General features: G+C 40.7%; 2 protein-coding genes across 2 annotated transcripts in view; both read left to right on the top strand.

The window, feature by feature from the left end:
• The first annotated feature begins 1322 nt into the window (after window positions 1-1322).
• On the top strand, window positions 1323-6188 carry lamtor5 (late endosomal/lysosomal adaptor, MAPK and MTOR activator 5). Its single transcript, XM_074681909.1, has 4 exons — window positions 1323-1477; window positions 1567-1628; window positions 4743-4860; window positions 5767-6188. Exons 1-4 carry the CDS (start codon window positions 1443-1445, stop codon window positions 5825-5827), a joined length of 276 nt encoding a protein of 91 aa, XP_074538010.1. The 5' UTR covers window positions 1323-1442; the 3' UTR covers window positions 5828-6188.
• A 247-nt stretch (window positions 6189-6435) lies between these two features.
• The window catches only part of slc16a4 (solute carrier family 16 member 4), a 29048-nt gene continuing 12493 nt past the window's right edge, over window positions 6436-22990 (top strand). Inside the window, exons 1-8 of the mRNA XM_074681077.1 lie at window positions 6436-6904; window positions 7261-7342; window positions 9091-9224; window positions 16852-16974; window positions 17312-17444; window positions 18832-18975; window positions 19060-19221; window positions 19371-20021. Coding sequence (XP_074537178.1) covers window positions 16858-16974; window positions 17312-17444; window positions 18832-18975; window positions 19060-19221; window positions 19371-20021 — 1207 coding nt within the window. The 5' untranslated portion in view covers window positions 6436-6904; window positions 7261-7342; window positions 9091-9224; window positions 16852-16857. The remainder of the gene's footprint in view (window positions 6905-7260; window positions 7343-9090; window positions 9225-16851; window positions 16975-17311; window positions 17445-18831; window positions 18976-19059; window positions 19222-19370; window positions 20022-22990) is intronic.

Raw genomic sequence — 22990 nt, 5'->3', positions numbered from 1 at the left:
GGTTTTGGTTCATTTGGAAACTTAAAGTTGTTGTAAATGATATTATCCGTTCATTTAGGATTGATCATGCTTTTGTGTTTTAGACGTGAAGAACATATCCCATATGATATGGAGCATGCAGATGAATCTGCTTGCATAAACTTGCAGTACGTGTTTGCCTACATGCAGGCTGGGACAGTGATGGCCAACCAGCTGTCGAATCAAACGTCCAGGGTCTGATTTAAACTGCAAGCAGAGAGTTATGATTGAGCAAAGAGGAGAGGATAAGATATGAGTATTAGAAGAGAGGGAGCGCACCCCATGGGTTAGTCAGCAGGACATTACCCCGCTGCTGTGCAGGTGATGGATTCCCCCGATGCAGAAGCCACATAATTAAATTCCCCCATTTCTGCCCCATCAGCAGGAGCAGTGAAGCCTTTTCTGTCCTCGGACAGGCAGAGGAATTCATGCAGGGAGGTGAGCCCAAGCACTGGCCTCCAGCTATCTTTAGAAAATAACATATTGACCAAATCCATCAACAAAAAACTGCACGTAATAAGTTTCTTACTTTACATTCAAATACAAACTTTAGTTTGAGTTGAACAAAGAACATGTGTTTATTAAGTTTACAATATGTTGTTAAATGATTTACAGTTCATCCTGCAGATAAATGCTCTCACCAATCAGCTCAGGAGGTTTTCTCCTTCAAACCTGATCTTTTTGAATATCATTGAGGGCTGGCACATGAAGCTGTGGTTGGAAACCTCAGCCCATTTGTCATAGACATAAGATCTGCACATTCATGAAATGTATGAGAACAAGTTGGGAATTGGCTTTTTAATAAAATTATAGTAAATTATATAAAGCAAGAGGAAATAACAAAAGCAATATACCTTTATATCCATGCAATTGTAACAGTCAGTTTTCATTTTCACTGGGGCTGTGATAAAGGGAATGATAAAACGACTCAGTGTGGGCAGGGTCTCATCTAGACTGTATAATATGATCCAGTTTAGAAATGAATTTGGTCAGTAATGATCTGGCCTCATAAGAGAAGCTAGGGAAAATAAAATGATTGTCCTGTGAGCTAGTATATCAAGACTATGCATCATATAGTATAAATAGTTCAATAGGGCCCCACAAAGTGTTGCAAGGATAAATGGTTTAAATGGTTAAAATAATTGTGTTTTCTTCACACACATAATAAAATGATCAATTTATTGATCTATTCCATCAATATTTAGTTCAATATATCTATCCATTTGTTTAAGAATTAATCAGTAATGATTTCCCTGTTTTAAAGTTCCATTAATTTTATGTTGCACCGTGTGGTTTGATCCTCACAGGCACCCGTAGCACGTGACGGACACCTGACTCGATGCGGAAGTCTTGTAGAGCCAGTCAACACAACATCAAAACTTCTCAGAAAATTTTATTTTTTTACTTACATACGACGGTTCATCATGGAGTCAACACTCGAACAGCATCTTGATGACACGTAAGTTACTACCAGACGGTCTTTAGGTTTGTTTTAACGGTTGGTGCGTTTAAGAGCTGCTAATGACCCTTTGTTTCTGTTTTTGGCAGTATGAAAAATCCAGCTGTCGTCGGGGTACTCTGTACGGATCAACAAGGACACAACTTGGGCTGTAAGTATACACGAAGCCAATAACTACTGTACCTAAAATTTGCGGACATGTTTGTAAAAAGTCAACTGAAGTGTGCTCTTTACTGTGAACGGGGAAAAACATCAGTTAACTCAAGAGGAACTCGGCTAACTTGAGGAGGCCACGTCAAACTCCAACAGAAGATGAACCGAAAAAACAATGATATGGCACATTACCACGCACATTAGAAGCTTCATCTGAATATGTTGTGTGGAACAGTTTTCTACAAAAGACAAGTTCTTAACTAAGCAACACTTTTTTTCATGAGACATACATTCAGCCAAAAATTCAGAAAGATATTTCATGGCTAATCAAACATAGCCAAGAAGCTCAGCCAAATAAAATTCCAGCTGCAGTTTTGCTTTCTCTTAGCTAATGTTTGCTTTGGTGTCTTTCTGTATCCACAAGACACCTATTCTACTTACAAACTTAACTGGGACTATAATATAAAACTAAAACTTGTTTTTGGTAAGATGATGGGACTTTTATTCAACTCTTCACTGTGCCTCTGGTAACAGGTTTTCATCTGACTATTTTGTTTGCAACTAGGCCTGTCACGATAACAAATTTTGCTAGACGATAATTTTCCAAAATATCATTGCCTGTAGACGATATTATTGTCAATATTATTTTGATTTTTTCAATTTTTTCACTGATGTAATTATGATAAATGGGATAACAAAATGAGTACACCATGTCAAAAGCAAGAAAATTTAATTTCTTAAGATAATAAATAAATTAAACAAAAAATATAACAAATTTAACAAACAAGAAAGAGAAAAAAAATGCAATGAAAATGAAATGGACTCTCTTTTAGAAAAAAATACATATCAATGAAAATAATTAACACAAATCAAAAACAATAAAACATAGACCCTGTCTCTAAAGAAAAAACGAAACTCAAAAAAAAAACAACAACAATAAAAACTATAGCCTAAATAAAAGGGAGTTTATACAGTTCCTGAATTGTTTGTAACATGTACTTTTCCCAGTCAATCCGTACTGTCTGTCAAACATTTTTAACAATTCTGGCTTTCAACCGTATTGAAGGGCTGCATTTCTTTGGCAATGTAGCTGTCTTTGAGCGCCCACCATTTGGCGCTTTTATTTCTATTTACTTTGCAGACCAAAAGCCTCAGTAAGTGCAGATTGTCAAAGAACAAGGCTCCGCTGCACCTCCCCTTCTTCTTCTTCGTCGCCACTATTTTCAAACAAATGCAACATATCAGCTCGTTGGTGTTCATGAGCTCACACTTTGTTCATTCTGATAAAAAAACAAAATATTCCCACGCTGGGACTGTGGCAGGCGGCTTATGGACCGTATCTTTTGTGCCGTCACTCATATTAGTGTGTGTTTCCTCCTTACCCCTCAGGACGCTTGCTTCAGCTCTCTCTGTGTGTAAGAGGGAGCAGCCCTGGTGCAAAAGATGCCAAAGATTGCATTTTTGACAGATGCTCACTCCGCTATAAATCTGCTAAATCTGCTGTAGAACCTATGCACCCCGATGTTAGGAAAGATAGACGTAGTGAGCCATCTTCTCATTCAGCCTCTTTGGTCAAAAGAGAGGAGGAAAACAAACATGCATGCACGTGTCAGTTTATCAAGGCTGGCACACTTACCGAGGATGTTTTTATTTATCGTTCGGTTAATTGATTTATTGATTATCGTGACAGGCCTGGTTGCAACATGCTAATAACACCTCATACTTCAGGAACCACAAAACACACCTCATGCTTCATGTCATTGTTTTTATTTTGTCAGTTTAAGGTACTATTTCGAGTTTTTAAGAAACCATAGCTTAATTTCACCACGAGGTCAATGAAACCAACAGCTTTTTAAAGCAGTGATTTGTTAATCACCATTACACTTCTTTCCTTGTCTTGCATGCAGCCAAATGAATTTATTTTGTGTAGTGTTTTTTAAAGTACTCAAGCACACTTTACAGTATGCGAAACAAACATAAAATGGCACATTAAAACAAAACACAATAACACAATGATTTAGGCATCAACAGTTAAAAGCAGTCCTAAAAAGATGAGTTTTAAGCTGGGATTTAAATGTAGAAAGGTCAGAGCATTCGCAGGTGTGTTTGGGTTTACCTCCTTACACCTCCTTACAAGGAGTTCCATAGGGAAGGAGCAGCAATGATGAAAGCGCTGTCAGGTTTGGTGCTTGGTCCTATGTGTTGGGGAAAGGAGGTTACTTTCAGAGGAGCCAAGACAAAGGGGGTGGGTTCTGGGGCTGGAGCAGGTCAGTAAGATAGCTAGGGGCCAGGTTATGAAGAGCTTTGACTGTCAGTAGAAGGACTTTGAACTGGATGCGTTAGGGAATGGGGAGCCAAAGGAGGTTTTGAAGAACAGGAGGGATGTGATCACGGGAGCATCAGTGGGTAAGTAGACAGGCAGCTGAATTCTGAATGTACTGGAGTTTATTGAGAACTTTTTACTTACTTTTACTTGTATGACACTTTTATTAAGTATCACATGATTCCTCAAGTGATTTGAGTTAATGTGGCTGACCCACAATCTTCAACCATTATTTAACGGGAGGCTTAAAAGGCACTGTAATGTGACAGTAATATGTGTTTTTTTTTCCTCAGAAAGTTATTAAATTACAAATGAATTCATAGATGTGGTGTGTAGGGGTGGGTAAAAATATTGATGAATCAATGCATCAAAATATTTCCTTGCCCAATTCAATATCGATTCAGCAAATCCTCTGCATCAATTTATCTCCTGGCAAGTGAGGGGGACTGTGTGTGTTTTTTGCGTTGTATGGATGAGGGCCACCACAGATCAAACAACAAAAATGGCAGCCAAAGCAGCAGCATCATAAAGCCAGATCATTCAGCTTTAAAGTCTGGCGTTAGGTTTGTTTTATTGCTCCAAAACAAGAGGGTGACATGCCACATATGTTCACTTGGGGCATGAAAATCAGTGCATTTAAATCAATATCGATATCAATTCAAATCGCGACCTAAAGAATGGAAATCAAATCAAATCAAATCGTGAGGTTCTTGGCAATACCGAGCCCTAGTGGTGTGTGTATTTATGTATGAATGTTGACCCGCAATCTCTTTTGTCTCCCATCACCAGGTAGGGGCTCCCTGTCTGACGAACATGGAGGGGTCGTGTCAGTTTTGGCCAAACAAGCTGCAGCCCTCACCAAAGACCCAACAGACACTCCAACTGTGTGTCTGGAGTCTGAGTCAGGGTGAGCACTCACACACCCTTTTTCTTTTTTGGTATCTAACTTTCATCTCCCCCCCTTTGCTCCAACTCTTAAATTTAGGAGGTCTAGCTGTAGTGTTTTTTGATTAAGACTCTAGGAGATCAATAAATCTAAGAAAAACTGTTGAAACTGATCCAAAATCAGAGATTGAGCACCCACTGCTTGTACCTCAGACTAAATTTCAAGCCTTGGCAAAGGTTCATGTTTTCTTCTGCAGTGCTGTAGTGCCACCTTCTGGACAAAACTTCTCATAGATTCAGATCCTAGATTTTGGTCACCAGTGACCTCACCCCATCGCCAATACTTGTCATCACTGTAAAGATGTCATTCAAATGTTGGACTTCACAGTCACTGAAAATGTAGAATGACAGAGTCTCCAGCTTTGCTTTACTTGCCAAGTGACAAAGTAAGAATGAAGTGAAAGATCGCCAACAAGGCATCAATCAAGTTCCTTTTGGTGTTTCTTTTTCTTCTTCTTCTTCATATTATTATTATTATTATTATTATTATTATTATTATTATTATTATATGTTGTTATTTTGGCAATGAAGTTACTTTGGAAAAACGCATATTGTGTGTCGCTGGTGTAGATGCCACAACGGCTATAAAGATGATGTTGACAATATTTGTGTAACATATCCAGTAATAGTAACATTCTTATTGAATCATCTGCTTATTCCATTTTAACTATTTAAATTATTGATTATATTGGTGTATAATACTTGTATAATAAAACTTGGGTGCATGCTTGAGGTGAATGACATAGATTGATTTAGTTTCAGGGTCTGAAGATAGAAAAGAAAAGATGTTGACTTCTCTCTTTCTTTGTTAGATTTTGAGACTGTAAGCATTCGTGTCATGATTTTTCTTGTGTTTTTATTCTTGTAGAAACATTCTGGTGAGGAGTCATGGGACCATTACAGTAGCAGTTCACAAGATAGCATCCTGAGGAAAAGCATCCTCAGCACTAACAAGTTTTATTGTCTAAATAGATAAAATAAATAAATAAATAACAGGATCTTGAAGTATCACGATCTGTTTTCTTCTATGTATGTTGCGTTGTCAGTATCTTTCAGACTCTCCACTGGAAAATGAACAAGAAAGTTCATGTTTTGTGTGATTTATTAGTATTTCAAGAAAATGTTTATGTAATATATTGCCAACCTGTCATTGCTATTCTGCTTACTGTCATGGGCCATGCTTTCTGTTACTTCCTGTCATGTTAATTCTTGCTTTAGGCCCTTTATTGTTAACATTTTCATTACTCTAATGCAGCCATGTGAAGAATAAAAGCACTCAATAAACTTTAACCCCACGTTGATGCTCAGAGTGTTAAGTGGTCATTATTTTCTACTGTACTGTGTTTCCTGGTTAAATTTATAATGTCAGTTGTCAGCTGTGATGGATACATACATACATAATGTGAAGGAAAGCAGGTTTCAATAATCAATCATTTGAACCTCCATGGAGCAACATAAGTTGTTCCTTGTGGTAACATGTCATAGTTGACAGTAGAAAGGTGTTAAGGGGTGACTTTAAAGGACAGCTTTGTTGTTTAATTCACTGATCGACCCAGCACATAGTTTTCAGTGTGCGGCGTACAGCAGTGCGTCTTGGTGGCAGTCCCGGACTTAACTCTAGGGTGGCTCTGATGTTTTGACCGCAGAGCGTTTTTTTCCTCCTCACTCCCCCCTGAGCCCTCAGATGAGGTTCACTGCTACGCCTCAGTCACGTGTCCCTCCTCAGTGTGGAGGCTTTGCTCTCTGCGGTTCCTCGGCACAAGGTAGCGATGTGGAGGCTGAAATGTGAGATGCAACTCAGAGGGGCTCGCTCTTAGAGTCAAAGTTATGGCACGTTCATCCTCGGAGAAAAACGTCCCGCAGCAGTTCCTCTCCTCCAGAAGCTCCATCTCCGGCGACGCGCACGCCTTCCTGGGACGCACAAACCCGGAGCTGGAAAACCGAAACTCAAGCGACAAATTTATTTAACGGAATCGATGAAAAATTCAGACCGGGGGAGTTTTCAGGTGAGATGTTTTTTTCACTAACAACTAAAGTCCAGATAAAAGGTTTTTTTTTTTTTACTAGACCATGGCTGAAATGACATTAAGGTTAATTTCTATCAATCAAACATTTCTTTTTTCTTTTTTTGTTATAATACTTTTGTCAGAGGCAAACTTTTTTTAAGTACAAATCCCCCCCAAACTTTTTTAATTAAAGGATTATTTAGGGTTTCCAAACTTTTCTCTCACATTGCGTCACTGCAGGTTTCTGACTCTTTTTTCCTCAGATAATTTCCCAATAACCCGTCCTTGAGATCCACCTCCAGAGTACCTGGATTTTACGCATCCTCTTAAACGACCCCTTTTTTTTTCTCCCACAGCAGCAAAGTTGAGCTGAGCTGAGTGGACACGATGCAACAGGCCTGTTTAGTGCAGATAACAACAAACTCACAGCCACACAGGGTAAGACCTCCCTGTTCTCTTCCTTGAAATAATACGGTTTGTGTAAGCCAAAAGCTCTCAGCTGAACACTTTGTGTTTACTACATAATCTCACCGTTTCTCAGCTGTGGTGCTTGGCTTTACTCTGAATCTACTGCTGTGGTCAGGGAGCAGGGGGCTCAAGGTTGTAGATTTGGATTGTTTAATTGAGGAAAAAGTCGATCAAGTAGAAATAAATAAAGAGTAAAGACAAAGTTTTATAATTTTGTAACAGACGTTCACCAATTTTTAAGAAACACAGGATTTTCTTTCTTCATCAGTCTTACAAATCCATATGGAGAAACCTAAATTCTACAGTAATATCCTTTGAAATATGAGCTAAAAGTTCAGTTCATAATTGGAACATGGCCACAAACCCTGTGTTCAGGGTAAGAAGAAAATGAGTATCCTTCAGTGAGCCTTTTAACTCTACACAAGTGTTCAGTAAGGATTACAACATGCACTTGTTCACCTCTGCTGATTGGTGAGTGAGGCTCTACAGGACTGTACTTCTCTTCATACCACTGTGTGAGTAACAGCAAATGTTTACAGTCTGAGGACAGCAATGCTGCAGAGAGGTGTATCACCTAACAAAGTAATGCTCTGGACATGCTGTATGTTGAATATCTTAGGTCTACTGTTACAGTGATGTCAGCAGATTTACTCCACTATATGCAGTCCTGTGGAGTCTCTACAAGATGCAGAAGAGGAGTTTTTTTGAAGTCTTACAGGCAAATGTCCAACTTTTTGTCAAGCAAGATTCTTGTTTGACCCACTTTTTATGCCTCTTAACATGAGACTGATCTTGTCTTTGTTGTAAACTCACTTAAAGAACAGAAGTATGTCAAATTAGGGATTAAATGCTTTTCTTCTAGGCTGTGGTTGTTCACTTAAGTACATGTCTGCAGATGATGAATGTGGAAGCTCTCTTGGTGAGCTGTCTATCAGTGCGGCAGTGTCAACATGCTAATGTGAGCGATGAAAGATCTTTTTGTTGAAGGTAGCTGAAAAAGTTGTTTGCAAAGGTTTTTCTGACAGGCTGTACACTAAACTTGGGGGGAAAAAAAGAGAATGCACACTGACAGGGTGAAGCTTTTGACCCTTTAAACCTGCAGACCTAGTCGGGTGGGGGTGGAAAGGAGAGGGGGGGGGTTTTCCTGCTCTCTGCAGGTGTGGTTACTCTCCTCTGCAGTGGGGATGTGGTGAGAGAGCTCAAGTCAGCAGCAGGCAGACATCTGGCCAACTTTGTTTGTGGAGGAAGCTGAATGAAACATTCCTCTTGGTGCTACACAGGTTCATACTGCTGAGTGAAGCACTTTCTCTGCATCCCAGTATGAGCTCAGGTGTATGAAAAACTAAATGTAACCTCAAGGTAATTATTTAGGGAAAAAAAACTTGAACATGATTTTAGCTTTAAGAATGACTAAAGTTCTTTTTTTTGATGAGTAAATGTTCACTTGATTCCTGTTAAAATACAGCTTATGTTGCTATGGGGTGTGATGACTTTTGTAACTTCAGAGTTAACTGGTTTGTCCACCAGCACGTAAAAGTCTACATTGGTTCTCTGAACTATTTAATGAAGCGACACATGTTACACTCATTTCTACAAAACTGAATCTTACAAACTGTCAAACGGCATACAGGATCAATTGATGTGAATATGCTTTTGTCTGAATTATGCTCTATTTTCTATAATGTTCTTATCATATGACTGTCTGCTTCTTTTTTCAGGTGTAAATCCAGTATTGGTGCAGAGTTACTAGTGCCCTTCAACTAGCCTGAGGATGACACTCAGACAATAGGACCGCTTGAGTTAACTCTTCAGCTCCAGAGCCGTTAGGCAAACTACCAAAGCTGCAGAGGAGGTAACTCAACACATTTGTCCCCTTAGAAAAGTTAAAGATCTGCTGATGCTGTTGCTGCCAGTGTTGTAATCCTTGAGTCCAGAACTTGGACCCGAGTCTGATTTTCAGGACTTGTGACGCAACTTGGACTTTGGCACTGTTAGACTTGGACTTTGACTTGGACCCAAGCTGTGACTTGAGTGTTGGAGAAGATGTCTTACTAATTTATTCAGTCTTGAGGAACAGCTGGAACATATGTCCACATTCATGTGCTCTTATTGGGTAACAGCTCATGCCCAAAAGTTGTCTCAAGCAGAGGGGTCAACTCCTAGAAGACTCAAGCTCTTGTCCAGACAATAAAGACCCAACTCTGTCTTGACTTAGAATCTTTTTAGGGGGTTAGACTTAGACATTGGGGATAGAGACTTGGCTTAGAGACAGGGGTTGATGACTCCATTACAACACTGGCTGCTGGAGATCCAGGTAAACAGCTCACTTGTCTATCTGACTCTCTAAGTCAGGGGTGGCCAACCTGCAGCTCGTGAGCCGCATGTGGCTCTTTGCCTTTTAGGGTGTGGTTCTTTGATTGATTCATGTAAAGAAATATAGGTATTTATATATTGTTATGAGTAGTGTTGTGATGATTAGTCAAAAATACTGATATACTGATGCCAATGTTGGGACCAGTATTGATCAATGCTTGGGTGATGAGATTGATACTTAAGTTTCTGTTTCTTTTCTCTACATGTGCTCAATTGCTCATGCGCTCGTAGATAGATAGATAGATAGATAGATAGATAGATAGATAGATAGATAGATAGATAGATAGATAGATAGATAGATAGATAGATAGATAGATAGATAGATGAAACGTAGTCTCCTCTGCAGTAAAAGCAGAAATTTGTCTTTAACACAACTTTGACAAGTACCAATTTAAACACACTTACAAACACAGTATATCTTGCTTTAAAAATTGAAAATGTATTGATTTTCATTTTATGTCATTTTGTTTGTGTGTGAGAGGAAGTGCATTTGTCAATATTATTCTGTGATCCCGTATAACTTTAGATAACCTGATCTGACCTAACCTGAAAAAAACCTGTTGAGTTGCACCGAAAACCCGTTCAGCTCCATTAAAACAAAAAACAAGAAGAGTTAGATTTAACTCTTCAAGACCGATGATAAAAAAACAACACTGAAAAATGTTGCATGCCTGCCTGTTACTTTTCATTACTATACTTTGCTAACGATTGTTCTTCATCATCACAGTTATCATTTTCCCCACCACTTATTTGTCTTTCAAACATTAGCAACAGGGAAATCCCAAACAAGTCTTTCTTCCTTTTTGATAGTCATTCATTTCTGACACAGACAACTACCAAGACAAAAAGAGGCACATTTATCTGAATTTGTTACAGTTATTGGCTTTGAATCAATAGAGCAGACAGCTCAGAAAACCTGTCCTGAAAATGACTCTCGCTGAACTTGTTTCACCTGTCTCAAACATGCAGTCAATGGCAGTGACACAAAAGTGCTTATCTTTTACACTTTAACTCTGAAACACTTCAACCTCTGTGTTGTCTTGACACTTGTGCATGATGAGCTGTAGTTTTCTACAGAGCGCAGCAACTTCGGCAGGTTGCCCACTTGATTTTCTGACGCGGACTAGTAAAGACTCAAAGGATTTTCAGCTGAAATTAACAATGCACTTTGAAAACTGTTGATTTTGTCCTTCAGATACCTGATCATTAATTCTTCTCTTTCTGATCTCAGCCTTCCTGAACTTGATTTACATCCTTATTTTTTCACATGTAAAAAGATATTGTTCTAAGGCCACCACTTAAGGTGCTTTAACATCCAAGTTGTGTGATTCAGGGTCTGAACCACGCTACCATGAGGGATGAAGCCTTTTATTTGATCATTGAGACCAGTCTACAACAATGTCGATCCTGCCACCATGCAGCAGGTAGTTAGCTGGATAAGAAGCTTACATAACCAACCTTACCTATATTTTTTAGACGATTTTGAGTTTCGAGGCTCTCACTTCCTATCTACATTTGTATCACCTGCTGTTCTGCTGTGTTGAAACCAATCAGTCAAACAGTCTAAAGCACACTCGTTGCCTTTGCTTAAGAACCGGCTATCTCAATGCTCTTGATATGTTGTGGCTCATACAGTATGACCGGTTAGGCCACCTCAATGGACACCCGCCAGAAGCTTTTTCAGAAATCTTCAAACTGGAAACTTTTAGACACACCTCTGAAACAGGATTACTCCTGATATGCATCTTTTCATTGATGCTCCCCTGGAATGAGACACAGCTTTCATATTCAAAAGGGAGAAAGTCCCTCAGGGGCAACTTGGGATCCCACCCAAGGACACGTTGACATGTAGACTGCAGGAGTCAGATGTTGACCCTCTAGTCTTCCAATCTGTCATCAGTAGAGCCATGGCTGGGTGTAGAAACCACAATGAACACATTTCACTGTTAAATTAATGTTATATTCTCATACAAACACACAATCATGATAGAAACATTTCTTCCTGTCTCATCCCAACATGCGACTACGGCTGTTGTGAAGAGTCTTTAGCCAGAGAGAAAAGGATTTAAAGTGAAATCTGACGCTCAGGTCTGCCGCTCTTTTTATATAGTGAATTTACACAGCACTAGAGCACAACTACAGCATCGTTACAACTGTTCTGTGTCAGTTTACATTGTGTCATGGGGATGCAAAAGTAAAGCGTTGAATAAACTCGGTAGCTCATGTCATTTGATCATGTAGCTCCTGCACCTGGGCGAAGGCCTACACATGTATTCAATGTGAACCTTCTGCCGAGTGTAAGAGACTCATTTTGACACGTACTCACACAGTGCTGGTCACCTCTGCCTGGTTGGCTCAAGGTGATCTCGCCTCTCCTCTGTAACACCTCTGTTGCTGTCTGTGATGCTGGCCCATTGGTGGGTCTACTTGGTTCCAACATTTTGCATCTTGACTTTTTGTAATTGCTACATCTTATTAGATCATCATCTAATCCTATGAATCAAATTTTGAATCTGTTTAAAATTTCCTATCTTGCATTTCATAATAGTTTCCATCGTAAATTTGTAAAGACCATAGACTGTATGTAGAGTGGACAGTGTGTATTTATCATTTTACGGTTTTGAAGACAAAATTCCCCCGTCACAGGCGCCACCATTGTAGCAGTTTGCAGCCAGAGTCTGTGCAGTAGAGACTGTGAGGGATTCTGGGAGAATCTGAGTGGAGCCGGGTGACAAAATTATTATAATTTTTTCTTTCAAGAGTCTAAACACTTCTTGACTCTACCTCTAGACATTTTTTACAATCCCCGAAAAAAATACATGAGAACGGCTGCTGTCAATCATCGCTAAACGTGATATAAAACCTCATTTTTAACCTGGTTTTTAACCTGGTTTAATTAATGAAAACGAAACTTTTCAGAAAAAGAGGGCTTGAATACAAGACAGCCAAATGATATCTTCAAATCACCACAACAATCGGACGTGAGAAACATTTCTACGAGGTGTTTTAATTTTTTAAAGTTTGACCATAGCCCATCTGGAATGGCTGGAAAGCTGAATTTTTTAACCTGTACTGCAGCCAGCCACCAGGGGGAGCAGTTTTTGTGGAAGCCTCACTTCAAGCTGAGCACGCAGACGTCCGTTTTTTTTTGAGTCCATGGTAAACACATTTTGATCGGTGTATTGATTTGGAAACCAAATGAATGCAAAGATCTCTTTCAAAATGCAGAACCCATTTTCCGAGAATTAGTTGTCTTTTTGTAGTTCAGAGCTCTATAGAGGTGGTCCCGGATGACAAACATAAAACTAGCTGTAGTTAGGTTGCATAATTCTGACAATGGTTTCAGACGGCTGGTGAAAAGTTGGCGAAAACTCTCTGATATTCAGCAACGTGCCAGCAAAGGCAGCGAAGGGTAGGGCTATAAAGTATTAAACATGGATGTAAACATTTCTGGATTTAAATTCTTGAGGGAAAAAATCAGCTTTTGCAAATGTTATATGAGGACACTAATGCGCTTGAAACATATGTCTGACCCTGAGGTCACAGTTCATATTTGTATGTCACTCTGCATCCAAACAGAATTTTCCACGTGATACTTTAGACCAAATGCACAGATTTGGACACAGAAGTAGGCTGGTAGGTGGAAGGGAAGAGATCTGTGGCTTCTTTCCTTTCTTTCTTTCTTTTTTCTTTTTGTTTTGTGGTTACTTTTCAAAAGGAAACATTTTAATTTCCTCCCTCTGCCAGAAATCTTTGTGCCCAAGCAGAGCCAGGTTTTCCTGAACATGACTCCCTATGTTACCTCACTTACGTAAAATATTAGACTGGACCCAAATGTTAAAGTTGGAGCAAGAAACTCGTGGTGAAAACGTGCAATAACACGGTGTTAAAACCTCACTACAAAGCGCTGATCTCCAGTCCCCTCCTCCCTCAAACTCTCAAACCCCCGGCACATTCACAAACATGCACTCAAGCACTCAACTTGTGAAAAGCACATGGGGGGGAAATACTTTCCTCACAGTACACTGGCCCAATTCATTCCCCCTCTAATCCGCTCTGTGTTCTCTGCCTAATTTGGTCCCTGCTTCTTATACATGTCTAAGTCAGGCTGAGGTAGTGATAGGCAACAAAAGACTGCTGGTAAACACAGGCTTACTATGCCCGTCTCACCGGAGACCAGCATCTATGCCATCTTTTTACCTGTTCTGAGTTTGTGTGTTTCCATTTTATTTTAATCCACTGATAATTATGATTCATACATGTGTTTGTTCATGGGGCTATGTCTTTCTCACCATTCAGGTTTTTCCTTCACAAAAAGTTTTCAAAAACTTAGATTGTTGTTTGATCAAAACTTGTTAGAGGACGACTGTGTCTCGAATTTAAGAACAAGAATTTTGAATGTTTGTGATTCAACTCAACAATCTGTGTCCTTTAAACGAAACAGATTTAACACACTTAAGTCAACAGCTAAGATTGGCCAACAGAGCACATCGTGTATAAAGAGAGCTGGGTTTTGTTTATTGCCACTATGAATGCTACAAACGCATCAAACTCTCCTGTTCAGTCTGAAAATATTAAGAATATCTAATAACTCTTAAACCAGGAGGAGAGTCTTCTTCACGCCCTGGTGTTTTCTGTCCAGGTGGCGCATCAATCTTTAGTTCATCCCTGTTTTCTCTCATCAGCGGCACAACCTTCCCTCACAGCAAGAGCAAAGGTCTATTCCAACAGCTGCAGTCAGATGGCTTAAGTCTTAACTTCATAAGTTACACATAAGCTCATGTACATACACATGTGCGGACACATGTATACACAGGAACATTATGCACACCATACATGACATTAAGTAATCAAGTCATACCTTTGCTGAAGCCACGTGTCAGGGATCAAACAAAGGGTCAAACTGTATCGTCTCAAAGAGACGTTTTATGCCTCTGTGCTGGCAAGAAGTGATGGTCAAAGGTCAAAGGTCAAAGAGTCTTAGGTCATGGCTAAGATTTCATACATTAACAATTTGTACAAAGGGAAGGAGGATGATGTGACAACAAATTGTGAATGAAGTCACTTCTTTTACTGTGATGTCCTGAAATAAAACAGAGCATGGAAACAAAATTGATTTTTTAAACACCTCAGTATTGGAAATTGGAATCGTTCAGTGGTTGACTCAGTTGCTTTACCCCCCAGTGTAAAGATAACAGAGAGTCAGGCCTAGAAGTACATGGTGAGCACGTTTTGGTATGCTATGACAAAACCATTCATGTAAAATTTCAGGAGAGGTGTATTACAGGAGGCGTATTTGGACTAATATCCTCTTTCAAGGAACGCTCCCTGTGAGGACAAAACTGCATAAGATTGAAGAAACATTTAGAAGTTATTAGTTTGAATAATTTGGCATCCATCTAAAGCAGGGGTGGCCAACCAGTCAGAGACCAAGAGCCACAAAAACTACTGTGGTACTACAAAGAGCCACATCAAAAATGCACTTCCTCTCATTCATAAATGAAAGGACTAAAGATGAAAATCAATACACTTCCAAATTTTGAAGTGACATTTATTGCGTTTGTAAGCGTGTTTCAGTTTGTACCTGGAGCCGTGTCAAAGACTGTTTTTAGAGAAGAAAAGACAACGTTCCATCCATCTATTTATCTAGATAACAATGAGCACATGTGTGATGTAGAGAAAAGAAACTGAAACTTAAGTATCAATCTCATCACCCAAGTATCAATCAATACTGATCCAAAAGTTGGCATCAATATCTTAGATTGATTGGCACACCACTACTTATAACAATAATGAATGGATCAAAGAGCCGCACAGCGAGAGGAAAAGAGCCGCATGTGGCTCGCGAGCCGCAGGTTGGCCACCCCTGATTTAAAGTAACTCACCTCAAACTTCATTCACCCAAAGCAGGTTTACTGCAATAGCCGGGTAATTAAGTATATCTTTTTATATGAGTTAATGAACCTGATTTAAGAGTTAGTTTGGTTTTACCGCCTCCTGAAACAGACCTGCAGCTTTTTGGTTGCCAGCTTAAATATCACCAAGTTAGAAAATGATCTTGATCATCTGAGCAGCATCATGTCACAGCCGGGCTGCAACATGCTGACCGGGAGCTTCTACTGTTCAGAGGTGTAATTGATTATTCCACTTGCTGTGACAGACACTTAATGTAAACACAGCTTAGATAGTCAGTCAATCAGTCCAGCTCAGGAACTGTAATGTGCACAAAAGAGGTGGAAATATAACCAGAGATAGCTGTACTGTAACTCTCCTGTTTTACAGCTCAGTGGTTTCAAGAGTTAACACAGCATCAGCGTGCCCTGTGGGATCGGGATGTACCAGGACGTAACAATGACAAATAAACCACAAAAAAATTAGTTTTATCCTTGAATAGCTCAAATTAACTCATTGGCTGCCAGCCATTTCCAGAGCATCCTGAATGATCTTTCAAGACCCAAATTTTCTATGAATATGTTAATACAAAAAAGACCTAAGAAGAGTGGATTCTATTCTTTTATGTCTCTCTTCCTGTTTTTGATCAAAAAAACAGAGAAAAGATATTTTTTTTACATCGCCTTGTCACAGGCGCTCCATCCTTTAATCCTGTCAGTGATCTCTGTCGTCTTTTTTCATGATCTCGCTGCTCTTACTCTCTGAACAACCACGACACATCCTCAGTTCGAGTGTGAGCTGCCTGAACTTTTCTGACTTGCAGCGTCTCGCTGTGCCTCTGTCATCTCACATCTTCTCCTCATATCCACGCTGTCCTCTCATCCAAAGAGTGCACCGCTCTCACCCACAGTAGTTTACGAGCATGATTTTCACTGATAATTCCCGCCAGACCCTATCCAGTTTTGCAACAGCTCTGTAGAAAGAAGTCTTCTTTCCAGATATTACTGTGAGGAGCTGGTTGATGTGCTTGAGTAACACAAATACTTTTATTGAAATTGTAAAGAACTTGTAACAACTTGGTTTTATCCAATGGATGCTGTTTGCTTAGAGCTGTTCCTGTTGTAAACATAATTTGACAAGTGCTTCTGATAACCCATCCTTTACTTAATATTTTTTTTAAACATTTTTTCTTGTCTTTTTGCTCTAAAACCTAGGCAGGCATGAACCTGTTCAGGAAAGACGCCATGACTTCAAAGAAGGAGAAGGAAAAAGAGATCCAGTATGAGGATCCTCCTGATGGAGGTTGGGGCTGGATGGTGGTGCTGCATTGTTTCCTGGTATGTGCATCTTAGACAACCCGTCACATTTCAAACACCAAAACATTAAATCTAAATATTCACCACAGCTGTTCTTAAACTGCTTCGAGTCTTAACTTCTGTGATCAAAGTATGAACCGTGAATACCCAATGCAGTATAAACGGGGTTTAAGCTGGGAAAAAATTAAACTCAGACCAAGATGGTAAATTGTTTCTTTATCTCCTGTCTATTTAAATGAGACAGGAGAAGAGGATGTGAAACTCTTAACAAATTTACTCTGAAGGAAGAATATCTCTGAATACACTACACATACTTTTTACACATATAAGTGTTTTTTGTGTTTGTGTTTGTGTGCAGGTCAATGTCCTAGTGATGGGAACACTAAAGAGCTTTGGGATCTTCTTTGTGGCCTTCCAAGATGAGTTTGGAGGCTCTTCAGAGAGCATCAGCTGGATTGGTTCCATCATGTCGAGCCTGCGTTTGTCTGGAGGTTTGTATTTAAAAAAACCAAAACATAAATATAAGGTCTGCATCCATATTACAGCTCTAAATTATGACCATAAATTAAATACAGAAAAGAATCAGAATAGAATAGAATAGAAAATACTCTATTTATCCCCAAGGGGAAATTCATGAGTCACAGCAGCAATCAAGAAAACCATGAGAAAATAGATGATGACAGCTTGTCCATCATTGTCCAGTTCAGCCAGCCTCCACCTCCACAGGGTCCAGGACTGAGCTTCTTCAGCAGTCTGTTCAGTCTCTGTCTCCTGGATCCTGTCTGCTCACAGCAGGTGAAGCTCTGCCAACATGGTGTTAGTGTCTGATGTTAGCTTCGTTAGCCATGTCTGTGAATAGCGTGACGCTGCTCTTCCCTCTGGTATTCCTTCTGTTGCTGGGTTAGCACGGTTAGCTCGTCCATCTTATTGGAGATAGATCTTATGTTCCCAATAACGATGGACGGAAGGATAGATCAATGTCGTCACTTCTCAGCTCACACCTGAGAACCAGCACGTCATCCTCACCTCCTTCTCCTCACCTTGTGGGAAGACATCAGGCCTTACACCAGTTAGCATTGACATGCTACAGGCTGCTAACAGCTGAGTTCATATGTTAACAATGCAGCCGTGGTTACATGTAGGATCTCCAGACAAACACAGGAGAAAAAGTAGTAAAAATATCACTGAAGACACTACCAGTTTGGTTGAGCCATACAAAGTAATGATCCACTCCAAATACAAAGATTACGAAAAAGAGACGAAAAAATTACAAGAAATGAACAAGGAAGAGAGAGCTGCTGCAAAAGGCAGCTACAACCAACAGGGTGGCGTCAAGCAAATACATCATATCTCCCTGCAAATCTTCTCAATGAACTTATTGAAAGTGGTTAAAGCTTAGATAACCCTGTTTTTTTTAAAAAAAAGAGCGTGCAGGAGAGGCTCAGTTTTTCTAAGAACTAATGAGGAGGCGATCTCTGCAATGACTGCAATGAAACACAGCACTTAAGAAATGATGCATGAAATTTAGACCCTTCTTTGGGAGGAGAAAACTATAAATGAACAAGATCCAGAGAGGTCAGAAGAGGAGGAGGATGGTTCAGCTTGTTACCAGGGCACAGTTGAAAAGCCAGCCTCTGTGGCGATATGCCAGTATATTAGTGCATATTGCACCGATAACCTGCACATTTATGATGACACAGTTACTGCTGAACAATGATTACGAGCTTTGGAACAACTACAGCTCAATAGACAACTGGTTCTCAAAGTCTCAAACAGACAACCTTTGGAGATGTTTTTTGCATTTTTTAACATAATAAATGTAAACATCAAATCTTAGGGTTAAAAACAAGCTTTAACCTTCCTCTGTGTTGTCTTTAGCTCCTCTGGCCTCTGTGGCCTGTGCCAAGCTCGGAGCCAGGGTGACCTCCATCGCTGGGGGAGTGCTGGTTAGTGGGGGATTTCTCATGAGTACTTTCGCCAGCAGCGTGGTCTTCCTCTACATCAGCATGGGAGTAATAGTTGGTGAGTAGAAACCCATGGTGAGCCACAATACCTCAACCACTAAACATGTTCATCAGCGCTGATAAGTTTTGTTTTTTCTCCTAGGAATGGGTTTTGCACTACTGTACCAATCTTTCTCCGTGGTCACAGCGCTGTATTTCCGAAAAAGGTTGGCCACAGCGTATGCTATTGGGCGTTCAGGGATGGGATTGACCTTTGCCCTTGCTCCTTTCACTCAGCTGCTCCTGGATCAGTATGCTTGGCAAGGTATTCAAGACAGATGTGTTAATAAGAAGGAATAGATTCTGAAGTTTTTTTGATGGGCACGTATTTGAAAGTCTTGGTAAGATTTTTTTTCCACAGCACAAGGAGAAATTTTAACCTGTGTCAAATTGAGCTTTCTTTGTCCGACACAGGAGCTATGCTGATTCTGGGTGGTCTCATGCTGAACCTGGTGGCTTCAGGGATGCTCCTGCGGCCCATTAATGTGAAGCCCCCTGTTTCAAACCCTACCTCTTCCCCCACCCAAAAGAGCCCAGCTGTGTCCATAAAGAGCTCCTCAGAGAAAGAGTACTCCAAGAGCTGCATGAACGGCTCTGCTCATTTATCCAACGGCATTTCCAAATCAGACTCCTTCCCCTCACCACCTCCTCTTCCTCCTCCTCCTCCTCACAGCGAGAACCTGAAGAGCCAATGTACTCAGGGACTCCAAGACCAGACTGTGAACCCAGAACTGACCAGACTGGTCCTAAATGGTGAGAATGGCCACTGTGACTTGGGTCAGTGTAAACCCACAACTCCAGACAGCTCTACAGAGCTGAATGGAAGCATGAATGGGTCCACCATTGTTGGATTTCCTTCACATGCCAGCACGCCGACTGAGGTGGCTGTCAGTAAAGCCAAAGTTCTGGATTTCTCTCTGCTCAAGAACCCTTTCTTTTGCATCTACACTTGGTCTGTGGTCTTCAGCCAGCTGGCCTACTTCATCCCCTATTTCCACCTGTCTGCCCGTGCCAGAACCCTGGGCATCGATGCCATGGATGCTTCCTTTATCATCTCTGTCGCAGGTGAGTGCATATTTGCCGAGATTCAAGTATCTTGAAACAAGGTGAATAACTTATTTCAAACAACTTATTGAGGCATTGATTTTTGCTGCAGGGAGTTCATACCTCATTTTGGGATTGTAATACCTTAAAATAAGATTTATTTCATCAAGGCCTGTTTCATTCATATCATGCATTGCCTGTGCTAAAAAATATGAGCCTTAGAAATATCTTTTTATAGATAGATGGAATATCAATGCTTCAAGGGATCCAGTTAAAAAAGGATTAAAAGATGGTCACTATTAGGATTTCATATAAATCATTCAGGGTACCAGTGTCAGAAGACTCTACACTCAAACAGCCCTTCTTCTTCTCACCATTCATGCTTTTTAGTGTTTCTATATCTCAAGTGCTGCAGAAACGTAATCAACAAACCGGACACCTTCCTCGTATATCTAAATACACGCAGGATATTCCTGCTGTTTCCCTTCCAAAGTGGCTTCCTGCTGAGATCTCCAGGTTGCTCTAAGACTCAGTTTAAGAAGCAAAGCAAAAAAAAAAAAGGTCCTCAGTCAACTTCAAGGCATTAATAATTTGTGAGCTGCTCAGACTCTGCAGTCTTATGTAATGAATGCGCTTACATAAAAGCTGAACTTTGGTCCACTGGCCAGGGCGGCTGAGTTCAGCCGTATGCCATCGATGAGGCCGGTCGCTGCTTATGGACAGAGAACAGCTTTACCATTTGACCAGCGGACACTGATGTCCATGATTCTGTATGAGTGCTTGGTCAGGCTTTGTGAATAATTGAAATGTAGCAGATGGGGTGCAGTGTTTATAAGTAACATGCTTCTGTTTTTCCTTTTGGTAATCAGTCCTCAGATGACTGAAATCGTCTTACCTTTGATACAAGGCGTCTCAGAATAGCCACAGTTGTATCATTAATAATAATCTGTATTCCTGCAACTCATCTGTATCACTGTATGATCCATAAAAAGAGGTTGATATAAAGGATGCTGTCTTCATTCAGACACAAAAAGTGCTGACTTCTGATGCACTTTTCACTCCACATCACTTTCATCTAATTGTTTAAATTATGCATGAAGGCTCTGGCTGTTGAAGGGGATGCTTTTAGACAGCTCAGAGGACAGTTTTTATGATGAATTTTGATTACTCTGTGATACATATCAATTATTGCAAAGTAGGATATTTAGATGGCTCCTTCATTTGTTGAGGGTGCTGGAGAGAACGATGGGCAACAACACAAAAGAAACAGGTGGGGCGAAAGCCAGGAGTAAGTTTGTAATAAAATAACTTCAGTGTTTGATATAATGAAGATTACACTGTATAAGCCTGTGTATATGAATTCTTGAGTGTCCAAACTTTCCCTGACGCTCTGTGAAGTCACCTGGAACCTTTGTCTCAGCGATCAGTGCCGCCGAGCAGCATGAGCAACAGATTCTTTTGACTCAGACACGTTTCTTCTGTCACATTCTGTGATCACGTGCACCGTAATGAGAGAGAAAGAGGGACAGAATGAGAGGGAGACGGGGTGCCAACCACACCACAAAGCCACCATCCCAGTGTCCTGCTGTCCCTCTTTCCCTGTCCCAGCGACTGTCAGAGGGGCCCATTGACTCAGCTGAAGGAGGGAGGCCACTGTCGTCCGGGTCAAACTCAGCCACCAGTTCTGGAGCCAACTAGAGTCGCTAAGCAACAGCTAAATGAGTAAATTTGCTGGCCTGGTGTCAAAAGGGGCTCCCAGTTTTGTTTGGGTCCAGTTTTGAAGAGGCTGATACTCTGCTGAGAAGCACTGAAGCAGCAATGTGTACAAAAGATGAGCAAGACATCTGGGAAAACCAACTTGCCTTTTAAGACTCTTTGCTTTCATCTTGTGACAAAATGTCCTTCTTTGAAGCACAAGGGCATCGTCTCCTCCTGCTTTACACACACACACACACACACACACACACACACACACACACACACACACACACACACACACACACACACACACGCCTCCCTTTCTCTGTCAGGTAAAACCCAGAGGCATGCACATACACTTCTTTATCACCTGTTCACGCCACAGGAGGAAACAAACGGAACAAGTAATGTCCTTGATGCACCTAGCTTTAGGTGCTACTTGGAGCGGCCAAATTTAAACTGCATGAGCTGGGTTTGACCAACACCAGCTGCTGGCCTGGACAAGCCTGCTGAGACTAGATCACACAAACAAACTCACAACTTGTCTGTGTGCAGGCAGGGGACACCCCAGGATGCTGTCGTAGGTCGCGAGAGGAGGACACACAAACATTGCACAGCTGCCTCAGTCATCTCTGCAACCTCTGAGAAGAGGAGATGCTGTTATGTAAGGACGGCAGAGGTGTTCCTAGCATCACTGTTCATTCATTTCAGATTTATTCAAAGCCTTAAAGAGGGAAAATGTAGCTTATTGAATAATGAAAAGAATAAAAAAAGAACAAAATCTACAGGTTGATTTGTAAAGATGAGATCAGAATAAAAGCAAACGTGCACCCTCCTTTGCTGACACATTCTGAAGGCAGCCTCATGCATATTTATCAGATTGTTTTTGCTATTTTGAGTTCACTCTCAGTGTCAGTGGCTGCAGCCTGAGTGGTTGTGGTGCAGAGGCTGAGCAGAGGATGGGTAACTGTGATCTGCATAGAACCAGTTTGTTTCATTGATCAATGGCTCAGTGCTGCCTGCTTGTAGCTATTCCTGCGACGGTCAATACACCACTGCAGTTTCCGCACCGCCTATCGCGTTCCAGTTGACCTCAGCAGCGAGCTGTACATATCTGCCAAGTCATCATACCAGGCTGAAAACAATCAATCAAACAGGATGGAGGAGATAATGAGTAGTTTGCCTGGGTGTTCCCGGTGTAATAGAGATGTTAATAGATGGATTTGTTGCCACCCACTGATTTTGGAAATGCTCTTCTTTAAGAGAAAAGGAACAACAGGGACTTGTCTAGA

The sequence above is a fragment of the Halichoeres trimaculatus genome, unplaced genomic scaffold, assembly GCF_033239565.1.
Source record: "Halichoeres trimaculatus isolate MK-OKI-2021-1 unplaced genomic scaffold, fHalTri1.1 fHalTri1_scaffold_11, whole genome shotgun sequence".
Taxonomy (NCBI): Eukaryota; Metazoa; Chordata; class Actinopteri; order Labriformes; family Labridae; genus Halichoeres; species Halichoeres trimaculatus.
The sequence above is the reverse complement of the archived record's forward strand: the minus strand, read 5'-3'. Positions and strand labels throughout refer to the sequence as shown.

Excerpts from the sequence above, each read along its gene's own strand:
- lamtor5 (XM_074681909.1), top strand. The coding sequence starts at position 1,443 with ATGGAGTCAACACTCGAACAGCATCTTGATGACAC. Across the intron at positions 1,478-1,566 it reads GAACAGCATCTTGATGACAC|TATGAAAAATCCAGCTGTCG; the intron begins GTAAGTTACTAC and ends TGTTTTTGGCAG. Across the intron at positions 1,629-4,742 it reads ACAAGGACACAACTTGGGCT|GTAGGGGCTCCCTGTCTGAC; the intron begins GTAAGTATACAC and ends TCCCATCACCAG.